Genomic DNA, 12,060 nt, shown 5'->3' with positions numbered 1-12,060 from the left:
CTCCTTTGAACATTCGGACAGCAGGAGTCATCACACATGGTGTCCCATGGTCAGGGTCTCTAGTTAAACTGTGGCCTAAAAAGTTGAAAAAAAAATTAGCATTCCTACAGAATGGGGTTATGATGCCGTGCCCCAATGCTCATTCTTTACTTAATAGAAAAACACAGTTAAATACAGACAAGAAAATTTGTAAGATTACAGTAATTATTTTTAGGTAACTTGGCAGAAATAAAGCGAGTTAATGAAAGGGTACATTTCTAACACAGACAATGCAATTTTTGGAAGCAAGGCACTGCAGAAGTATTTCAGTAGAAGGGAAATTGGACCATTTCTAATCATACAAATAAATAATTTTCACTTTACTGTTGTTTCCATTTGTCATATTCATTTTAAGTAAATGAAATGACAAAATTCAACGATTCATCTTTGTGAACAAAGTAATAAACATAATACTAGTCACTAAGTGGTTAGTTATACTGATGTTACAGCAAGAATTCTATTTCTGAAAGGTCAGAATCTGCATTGTTAATTAAGGTGTTATTCTCCACGTCTCTAATCACTACTAACAATGCATAAATACTGCTTTTCTCACGTCACGTTTCCTTATTTTATCTATCACTTGTTTCTTGAAGGAGATCTTTTATGGATAATCACCTGTGCTCATAAATGATACCCAGAAAAACTGATATGTTGGATTTCTTCATATGCTTAAATGGTATTAATATAAATAATCAATACATTATTGCAGAAATGGATTTTCCACCCAAAACAGTTAACAAGGGTGACCTTACAGAATCTTTAAAGAAGATTTTCTGAAAAACTTTCAAATGCAATTCCCTTTCACTCCAAGGGCTAAACAACTGTTTAATTACACTAATATTATTTACTGCTGCAAATATTTTCAATTTGGAGTCCTAAAATTGTACAAAATCTACTTCTGCTTTTGAAAATTACATCAGTGAGAAATTTCTCAACAAGCAAACACAAGGAAATCTGCAGATGCTGGAAATTCAAACAATACACACAAAATGCTGGTGGAACACAGCAGGCCAGGCAGCATCTATAAGGAGAAGCACTGTCGACATTTCAGGCCGAGACCCTTTGTCAGGACTGTCTCAACAAGCTGCTTAATTTCCTGTTGTGTTTTCTGAAATTAATCCTCCTGTATTCTTGTTGGGACTGACCCCATTTAATTGGCTGAACTATGCAGAGCAGCTTCACTTAAATGCAAAAGCATTTAAACTATAAGTTTACCAAACCCCTTAAGTATCATTCTCAGCAACACTCAGTAACTACACCAATGGGGTTGCATTTAGCAGAAAGCTGTGGTTAATATAATTCTTAGGTGCTTAAATTAGACCTGCACCTTCACTATGCCATTTTCTAGCCCTATTGCTATCAACAGGCTCTTCTGGAATTCCTGTCTCTTCCAACCAATGTTCTGTAGGATGAACTTGGCCGACTTCATGCCTACCTACATCAACAATATAAAAAGACATTGAAACCATTAAAAAAAACTAAACATTAAGCATCAATGTGCATCACAAATAAACACACACAAGTGTGGCTATTGACCATTCTGGCATTCCACTCTTCATCAATCTCGTACAAACTGATAACATCTATGCCAGAAATGAATGCTGCCTGTTTTATGCATGCTGCTCATTCAACATTTCCTTCATTTGATCCTCTTTGATTTCACAATCGCTTCTGATTGTTGTTGCTCCTGTACACACTCTTACTCACGGTCTCACCAATCTGTTGTCAATTCTAATAAGTAAATTACATCTGTTTGACTGAATACATAAAATGTTAATTTATGCAGCTTTCAAAAATATTTTAACTAAGTAATTTAAATTTTCTAGTATTTATGTTAAATAGAGGTCAAGTCTAAGTTCATATTAGAAATGTGAGGCTGAGTCAGGTGGTAATGTGGAAGTCCATAGCGGGGGTATTCCCTTCTGCCGCCAGCGTGGGATGACGAGTCTTTCGGGACCCTGAGGACTTGTGGAAACTGTGTGGTGGTTTCTTTCGAACTTATAGTCTTTTAACATTTCAGAACTATTTTTACCATGCCCATGGTCTGTTTTTTTATCAAATTATGGTATTGTTTGCACTGTTGTAACTATGTGGTTTTGTGCAGGTCTTGCAGCTTTAGTTTTTGGTCGTTTTGTCTGGTGGTTTTGGAGCTCCTTTCCGGGGAACGCGCTAAGATGGTAGTGTCATATTAATACGCAGCAGCCTCTCTGGACACTGGATTGGGGATTGCCAAACATTATGTGGATTTTCTGGTGTAGTCTATTTGGTCAAGTGCTTTGTTGATATCCTTCTGGAGGAATGTTGTCTCATTTTTAACTGCATTGCATTTGTGGTTTTTAAATGACAATAAATTGAATCTGAATCTGAATATTACAATGGAATAATAACATTAGGTTTAAAGTTATAAGGATTAGATGCAATTGTTCAAGTTATATATATTTTTAATTTTACTGTGCATTTAAGAAACTGACTAATAGAATATTCACAATTTATCAATGCATTGCCTCATTGTGCCAATAAGAAAAATTTTAAAATCCACACTCTGAATAGGGTACTTGTTATAAATCTGATCTCACAACACACACAAAATGCTGGTGGAATACAGCAGGCCAGGCAGCATCTATTGGGAGAAGCACTGTCGACGTTTCGGGCCGAGACCCTTCGTCAGGACTAACTGAAAGGAGAGATACTAAGAAATTTGAAAGTAGGAGGGGGAGGGGGAAATGCGAAATGATAGGGGAAGACCGGAGGGGGTGGGATGAAGCTGAGAGCTGGAAAGGTGATTGGCAAAAGTGATACAGAGCTGGAGAAGGGAAAGGATCATTGGACGGGAGGCCTCGGGAGAAAGGGGGAGGGGAGCACCAGAGGGAGATGGAGAACAGGCAGAGTGATGGGCAGAGAGAGAGAAATTTATTACTCTCTTAGCAGTGTTGGATTACATAATTAGAAATGGCTATTTGCTTAAGAATAACTTGGTGGAAGGAGAATGCATTCATCAAAGGATTGGGCATTGCTGGAAAATCCATTATTTATTCCCATCCCTCATTACCTTCAGGAAGGTAATAGTGAACTGTTTACTTTTGTATGTATGGTTGATGTGGAGTAGGAAATATTAAGGTAGGGAGTTTTGACCTAGCAATAACAAAGTGATGGTGATACTAATTCAAAATCAGCAGTGTATGCAACTTGGAATTCATGTTTTTCAGTGCACACCAACCTTATGACTTCCACCACCTCAAAAGATAAATATAGGAAATGCTGTCAAAGACTTTGATTGTCCTACATTCTCAACAACAGTTTAAGATTTTTAGTACTTTTCTTAACCTCCTCAGTTTGCCATGTATCAATATTTTCTGGAGATTTAAAAAAATACACAGAATATGCATTTATTAAGCATTCCGAATGTTCCTTGCAAGTGCTTCCTAACATCTGTAATGGTTATTTTTTTGTTATCTGATTACCCAAATCTACCTTAGCCCATGCAGAACTCAAATAATTAGCTTTAAGTTTCGAACTGATCCTCATCACTTACGATACTAATAAAATGCTATCATGTTGCAATTACTTTTCCACGAAGTATGAGATTAACCTGGTCTTATTACACAAAGCAGCCTAATTGCTTTTACAAGTATTGTTCAAGAAAATTATCTGAATTGGATTATAGTAATTTGACCTGAAAAGTATTTTAGACTATTTGATTTTCCTAGTGTATACAAAGTTTAAGTTTCCACAATTTTGCTACAGTTTTTTATTTAAATTTAAATCCCCCTGCAGCTGTGTGCTTTTAAAAGGGGACCTTATTTTATGTTTATTCCTATTCCCACTGATACTACAGTCCTGGGCTAAAATCATTCCTTTTTGCTGAGCTTAAAACATTCTGTATCATCACTAGTAGCCTGCCTACATTTTATTTGCCCCTTCAAGCTCTCAGGAACCCTTAAATATTTAATTTCCAATCTGAAACATCAGCCAATCATTCAAAAACCACTAGGTCAAGCAAATTCACCTGTATGTGCCAAGTACTTTCTCTTGATATTATAAAGCCATCAATTCTCTATCGCTTCCTTTCTTATTCTACCTATGGGTACAAAAATGTTGTTTCACCTTGGAACTTTAATACTTCCAGTCATATCTCTATTTTTATTTATTTAGAGATGCAGTCCAGTAACAGGCCCTTCTGGCCCCACAAGCACACACCACCCAATTGATACCAACGAGTCCAACTGACCAACTAACACGTACGTCTTTGGAATGTGCCAGGAAACCTGAGCACCTGGAAGAAACCGATGCAGTCACCTGGAGAACATACAAGTTCCTTATAGACTGCGGCAGGAATCAAACCCTGATTATCACTGGTGCTGTAAAGCAACTCACTAACTGCTATGCTGCAGTGCCATCCTTTCCCTTATCCTCAACCAAACCATCCACGTATTTCAATTTAAAGCCCTGTGGTCCTGGCAAATTAGATAACCAAGTTCAGCCTAGGATGAATGGATCCTATGGAGCTCTTCCTTCTGGTTCTGAATTCAGCATCCCATGAATCAAAACCCCTTCCTCCCTTGGGTGAATAATTTCACTTCGGTCAGTCTCAAGTTTTGAATGTTTCAGGTCCCTAAGATTACTATCCTTGAATTTTAATTTGATTCCGAAGTTCTAGCAGCAGAAACTCATTTCCACTTCAAGAACCAAAATTCCCCAAATTGCAGATGTGGTTGTCAAAGACCTTTCTGGTCCACAGTCCCTCATACAATGCTGTAGTTGTCCCTCTAGCCCTATTGGAATGCCTTGCATGTTAAACGAGGCTTCTGTTTATCTGTAGCTGATTAGCTTACCTAACTAAAATACAATTAGTGATGATTACTTCTAGCAACCTTTGTCTAGCTTGTTGTAGTTCATTAAAGGAGACATAAAGTTGTTTTTATTCCCGGTGCTGATTCTCTCATCTTTAGCTGCAGATCGAGCTTGGCACTGACATCATTCAGGAATCAGTCCACTCACTCAGTTCTCTTGAGGATGAGAGCTCCTGATAATTCACTGAAGATTTCCATCCAGGTCCATTCCCAGCTTTTGATATCCTGGGTGTTCCTTCCAGTGTCATTCAGTACAGAGGAGGCCTGACTGTCAAACTGATTTAGGTGGGTGATGACCAACAGAAAGTCCTGCTGTGCATGTCTGCCCCGAAGACAAGAGATCTGGACTCAGACTCAGATACCCAGGTCATTACACCTCAACTCTATACTACTGCAATGTCATTTTTGGTACATTTGCCCTGTTGGTGGGAAAGACATAGCTGGGCAGCATAACGGATGTTTGAGAGGAGAGTAAGCTTGGTATCGCTTTGCCAAGTCTGAATTCAATGCTGAATCATCTAGCTTTATTCTTATCATAGCGTTTCATAATGTTTTTGATACAAAAGAATTGTTTTTCGGCTATTTCACAGTCGGGAAAATTGCTGAAGGTCTCTTCTTTTTGAACTATTAAATATTGTTCATGCAAGGGGACGGCTAGGTGATTGGACAGCAAGTGATAATTATATCTTAAAACCTGACAAAGTTAAGCAAGTTAGATAGAATGCAAAGCCAACTTCATTTTCATGTCTTTTGAGATCTAGACGCAATTCTACAAAAGGATTTTTTAGCTGAAAACTATCTGAACAATTAAACAAATTTAAGGTCTATCCTAATATTTCATGTAACACTTTACTATGAGAATCATAAAAAATCTTGTATTTACATATTTAGGATAAATATTTACATATTTATTAGTTCTTACTTTGTATTATAGATGTCAAGACAATAAATCTTGAATCAAATAAAACAAAGCAGCTAAAATCAAGGTAAAGTTATTAAGTCTTCCACTGAAGTGAAATGAAACATTTAGTTATTTGAAAATCTGCTCTTCAACAGGGTGCCTCTGTCTGCTTGGTTTTGCAGTTGTGTCCATGTTGAACAAAGATGACAGCTTGGCAAATCTGCCTGAGCTCCAAGTACTTAACACATGACTCTTTTAACTTACTGCCCTGGTGAGAATAGTACTCTATTCTGACTCTTGTGTCAGTTCTGTCACCAAGTTGCTTTAGATCTACACTCCTTAATATCAGTAACAAACACAATTGAAATATATAATACCAGAGGGCATGCATTTAAGGTGAGAGGGAGTAAATTCAAAGGAAACAAGAGGGGCAAGTTTTTTTTAAACCAGAGAGGTAGGTGCCTGGAATACACTGCTTAGGGTGGTGGTAGAGACAGATAAGTTTAGATAGGCACATGAATGTGAGGGAAATGGAAGGACATTATGTAGGTTGAAGGGATTGATTTAGTTGGCCATTTGATTACTAATTGAATTGGTTCAGCACAACACTGTAGGCAGAAAGGCCTGTTCCTGTTCTATGCTCTATAAGACCTTATGTTCAAATTGTACTGGCCATTGTCATCCATAACCTTATAGAGCAGTTCAGTTTCTCCAAACCTATTCAATCAAATTGTTTCTAGGTTTTAAAGAGATTAATAAGTGCCTCATACACAAAAGAATACAAGATGATGTATGCAAACTGTTATCAATTTTATCTTTTGAGCTGCCAAGTCTCATATAACCTTCCTACAATATACTGTCCAGAACTGAAATCAGTAACCCAGATGGAGACAAATCAAGATCGTAAACTATCATTCCTCAGCTTCATTTGATCTGCCAATGAAATGTAATCTGCTAGTATCCCTTTGGAACCTCTCCTTCCATTTGCTCTGCTTACTACTAATTTAATGTGAATTGCAAACTAGATCCATATTTTTTCCTATCTAAATCATGGATAAATCTGAGGACCCAGAACTGATAATTGGAGCAAACTACCAACCATATCTGGCCAAAGTAACTTCCTACTCTTTATTGCCACTCTCTGCCTAACCGCCAAACCAAATAAATAAAAGTATTTCCAGTTCCATGCAAACTCACCACTGGTAATTTATATGGAATCTTATCAAATACCATCCAGAAATCTACTTAACAAAGTACTATCAGTGGACAGATCTTTGCAGTCATAGAAGTAAATTCAACAAAATAATCTATATTAGCTGAACATAATTGGAATTAATAAAGTCACACTGGCTTTCATGATCATCTCCTATTATTTTCATTGCTCAATAACTATCAATGGTATTTTCTAGTGGAAATAAATATAAGAATATAGCATTAGGATATAGAATTGATTATGTTCTTATGGACTACTTACACCTAATGCTAACATTAAATCAGGAGGTGACATTTCAGTTCATTCATAGTCAGAAGTTAGGTTGAGACAATTATTCTCAGACCTACTTTCCCCCCACTGTACATAAGGTATAAAAAACAAACACAAATGGTTACATAACTGAAATGACAATGAAGAACATTGCTCTGCTGTATTCTCTTATTCCTCTTGTTCTCTTATTCCAGACAAATACAAGATTTGTAAAGCTGTAAAATTAATCAATACCAAATCCTCAAAAAATATATATTGAATGTGTTGGGTGCATGAATAAGTTCAAAAAAAATTAGCCTGTGGTTATAGATTTAATAAAAGTGTACAGCATTACTGAATTACACGGAACGTTGTTAATCATTTAATAAGCCTTAGGTGCATGGTTAAAACCTCTGTGGAAATTCATTGTTATGTTTTATTGATACAATTCTGACTAGTCAAAAAGATTCTTTGAAATAGTATTAACACTGAATTTTTATAATAAAGATGAAACAAAGACCATCATAAGGAGAGCCAATAAAACATCAGGTCATCAAACTGGCCAAAAACTTCTATTCTAATTATAGGAGAACATGGACCATTTGGCACTAAACAAGTGTTAACCAATTAGGCCACACATGGTCTGAATGTGGGCTCACGATTATTTATCAGAGTGTACCTGCAGAGAGGGTATGGCATGTCAGCATCTTGTCCACTGGAGCAGGATAAAGTCAACATGGGTTGGTTATGAGAACATCTCAGCAGCTGGCAAAGCTACAGGAGCAGATTGTCTGCCTCGCTCATTGACAGGGGAACAGTAAGTAGAAGGAAAAGACACAGGAGGTGGTAAAAGGTGTTTCAAAAATGAAAAATCAACATAAGGTAGAAAATTCTACATCAATGTCTTTTTATAATCAATACAGAACCATAATGCTGTAAAGTTCAATTAGTCGTGCAGTGGATATAAGCAGATATGGTACTGCACACATCATATAAATGGTTTCAGAAGATATGAATCTTGTCCAAAGACTAGAAATAATTTCAATGAGACAGATGCAATCAAATTTAAAACCTTTATGATCTTTATCCTGTCTTGAGCAGCTATTCACTTGAGAAATTCTTTACATTGACACTGAATGTTATCCAATTTCCATGCTCACTCAGGTCCAATATCATCATGTGAGACTTTCAAGGTCAGCCAAATTTTATGTGCAAGACAGAAGCATTAAAGCCATCGTTGTAAATAAAGCCATATTTTCCAAATGACAATGAAAATGTTTCAAAAATAAATCTGTAATCATACCTTCAAGATTCCATCCCTACAGCCAAATGCAGCCAGATTAATATCTTGATTGAGGCAGCAACAACGAATACGAGACTCCTGGGCATCACTCTGGTGCACTGCATTGCCAGTTCCCCCATTAATTAGCTGTTTTCAATAAAAAAAATAACTGAGTTAATACAGAAATTATCTGAGCATCTGAAAAGACAAATAAAGGTATAGTTTATACTCAAAATAACAAGGACACTATTAAAGTTGGGAAAAGCATGTTTCCAGCCAGACAGGAGTACTGCAAACAGATCAAACAGATTTAGTGCTTAACAGAACCTATCAACATCCAACAGATTAAACTTCTGGAATGAAATACAGTGACACAGAATACTAATTTCATTTGATTATGATTGATAGACGAGTCAATCACTTCAAAAAGTGTAAGACAAGTTACAATGTACATTATTTGAAGTGGTCAAATTTATATATCAGACTATTATGTATCCCCACTGACCAAAGGAACTCAAAAAAAATCTCACATCAACTTGTACACAAGTTTTTTTATTCCTGACACCCAAAAACTAATTTGACAAAAATCTTGACATTTGTTAGAATATTATGTTGAAAATCCTCAATCTTCATACCTAGAATTGCATAAATGATGTGGGGAAATTATATTGCCTTATCAGCAGATATTTTTGGGTGAAGGAGTTTTCTTTAATGGCTGAATTATCTCTCTCAACTCCATTCTCCTGCCTTCTCAAAGAATTCCAACAGATTTGTCAGGCAATATTTTCCCTTCAGAAAACCATGCTGACTTTGGCCTATTTTATCACGTGCCTTTAAATACCCTGAATCCTCATAGTTAATAATGGACTGCGACATCTTTCCAACCACTGAAGTCAAGCTACCTGGCCAATAATCTTCTTTCTTGTCTCGCTCCCTTCTTAAAGAATGGAGTGACATTTTGCAATTTTCTCGTCCTCCTAAACCATTCCAGAATCCAGTGCTTCTTGAAAGATCATTTCTTATACCTCCACAATCTCTTCAGCTATGTCAGTGGTGCAGTCCATCTGGTCCAGGTGACTTATCTACTTTCAGCTTCCCAATCATCTGCTCCTTAGTAACAGTAACAACAACTGCACTTGCTTCTGCTCCCTCTCCCACAATACTCTAGAATTTTTGGCATACTGCTAGGGTCTTCCACAGTGAAGACTGATGTAGAATACTTAGGTTTGTCCACCATCTGTTAGTCCCCATTTACTACCTCTCCAGCATCATCTTCCAGCGGTCCAATAACCACTCTCACCTCTCTTTTACTCTTTATACAGTATATCTGGAAAAAAAAATCTTTTGCAATCCTCTTTTATATTATTGGCTAGCTTACATCTTTTCTCACCTTATGGCTTTTTTTTAGTTGCCTTCTGTTGGTGTTTAAAAGCTTCCCAATCCTCTAACTTGCCACAAATTTTTGCTATATTATATGCTCTCTCGTTTGCTTTTATGCTGTCTTTGACTTCACCTGTCAGCCACAGTTGCCTCATTCTCCCTTTAGAATACATCTTCATCTTTGGTATGTATCAATCCTGTGCCTTCCAAATTTGCCCCCAGAAACTGTCAGCACTCCTGCTAGTGTTTCCTTCCAATCAACTTTGACCAGCTCCTCTTTCATGCATCTGTAATTCCCTTTACTCCACTGTAATAATGATATATCTGACTTAAGCTTATTTGCCTTCCTTACTACTGACTTTAGGTTTAAAATGGTGTTATCGAATGCATGCAATGGCTCACTGGTAGTTCAATAGGTAAGAAATTCAACAAAAAAAAATTCCTAATAACATCTTTGCTTAAGTAAATTATGATAAACTATCACCGTAAACATTGAAGGAGCAAGTGGGAGTGAAGCTGTTTCTAAGGATAGGCTGTGCAAATGCATTCCAAAGCCATGAAGCAATGTGTTCAAGATGGGGTTGCAGACAGAGTTGGTATTGCTGTCACTGTTGTAGTGAACTCGGCGAGTTGTTGTGGAATAGTTTCGATGCCAGTCCACCTAACACGGGTGTGAGGTTGGATCACTCCAAGCATCGAGGTGATTGGTGAGACTAAGAATGGCTTCGGGTTGTGCGGCCCAAGCATGGTGTTGCATCAGGATCCAGATCTTAGAGTGAGGCACGAGCTGGTGTTTGGACAATTTAAACTCTGGTCCAGATAGAATAGAAAGCCCAAGTGTCAGGACGGGAGGCAAGGGTCAGTCTGATTTCACATGCTCCCCTGCGATATTTATTCCTCTCTCTGGTGGCTGTTGTGTCTGCAAGCTTCGCTGTGCTTTTGCCCCGCTAATATGATAAACTGAGATCGAGGCTTGGGCCCACTCTGGCTGTTCTGGGGAGTAGATCTAAGGACTCAGTCTGGTTCGAAACGTTGTCGTTTGCTCCTACTGTTTGCATGATGTGTTTGTGTGCATCTTTTTCCTTTCTCTTTTTTTTGAAATTGGGTTCTTTGAGTTTCTTGCTTTGTGGCTGCCTGTAAGCAAACAAATCTCAAGGCATATAATTTACAAATTCTTTGAAAATAAATATACTTTGGAATCTTTGACTCAACCTGCACATTAACCTTTAGGGTATCCTACATTACACCTCTGATTTCTGAATTCTCTTCCACTTATAAAATAATCTTTATTTCTTTACCAAAGTGCATCACCATACACATCCCTACATTGTACTCCAGTTGATACTCCTTTGCCCAATCACCCAACCTGTCCAACTCCTCTCGTAGACTCTTTGCCAGTGCCACCTGCTCCTTCACCGCAAGGTTTTTTATCATGTGCAAACTTGGCCACAGAGTCATCACTTCTGCGATCTAGATCATTAATGTATAACATGAAAAATTGCAGAACCAAAACCCTATACAACACCACTAATTGCCAGTAGCCAAACAAAAAAAGCTCCTTTTATTTCCACTCGTTTCTGCCAGTCAGCCAAACATTTATCCATTTCAGTACTTTACCTTAATACCATAGTCTCCTATGTTGTTTAGCAGCATTGTGCAGTACCTTCTCAAAAGGCTTCTGAAAATACAAGTAAACAACACTTACTGACTCATTGTCTATCCTATGTATTACTTCTTCAAATAGCTCCTACAGATCTGTCAGGCAAGATCTCCCCTTAAGGAAACTACACTGATTCTGGCCTATTTTACCATGTGCTTCCAAATACAGTTGAAACTGATTCATTGGGCCAGCAGCCACTTATTTGGGACAACCTTTAAACAACCAAACCAAGTCAAGAAAATAGCTGGGACTCCTTTTATTTATTTGGGACAGCAAACTATTGCCAAAGAGTTTTTAACTAGTGTCAGTTGCATGCATGTCATGTGGCCATTAGACACTACACCATGCATGTGTTTGAGTTCAAAAAGCAGTAATTTTTGTCACTGATAGTTGGCGAGTAATAAGCAGTAAGGCAATTTAAAACTGTTTTACTCACTGCAGTTTCAAGCATTCAGGCTTGGAGATGCCAGAAACAGACAGGAGTGA

The 12,060-nt window shown here is 37.5% G+C and overlaps 1 protein-coding gene across 3 annotated transcripts in view; it reads right to left on the bottom strand.

The window, feature by feature from the left end:
• The window catches only part of apaf1 (apoptotic peptidase activating factor 1), a 240,293-nt gene that overhangs the window by 85,693 nt on the left and 142,540 nt on the right, over window positions 1-12,060 (bottom strand). For 2 of the 3 annotated variants that reach the window (XM_073066284.1, XM_073066286.1), the window contains exons 21-22: window positions 8,556-8,681; window positions 1,367-1,474 (exon numbers count right to left, since the gene is read on the bottom strand). In XM_073066284.1, the coding sequence (XP_072922385.1) occupies window positions 1,367-1,474; window positions 8,556-8,681 (234 nt within the window). The remainder of the gene's footprint in view (window positions 1-1,366; window positions 1,475-8,555; window positions 8,682-12,060) is intronic. The other variant, XM_073066285.1, reaches the window with a different exon arrangement.

This window comes from Hemitrygon akajei, chromosome 14, assembly GCF_048418815.1.
Source record: "Hemitrygon akajei chromosome 14, sHemAka1.3, whole genome shotgun sequence".
Classification (NCBI taxonomy): domain Eukaryota; kingdom Metazoa; phylum Chordata; class Chondrichthyes; order Myliobatiformes; family Dasyatidae; genus Hemitrygon; species Hemitrygon akajei.
The sequence above is the reverse complement of the archived record's forward strand: the minus strand, read 5'-3'. Positions and strand labels throughout refer to the sequence as shown.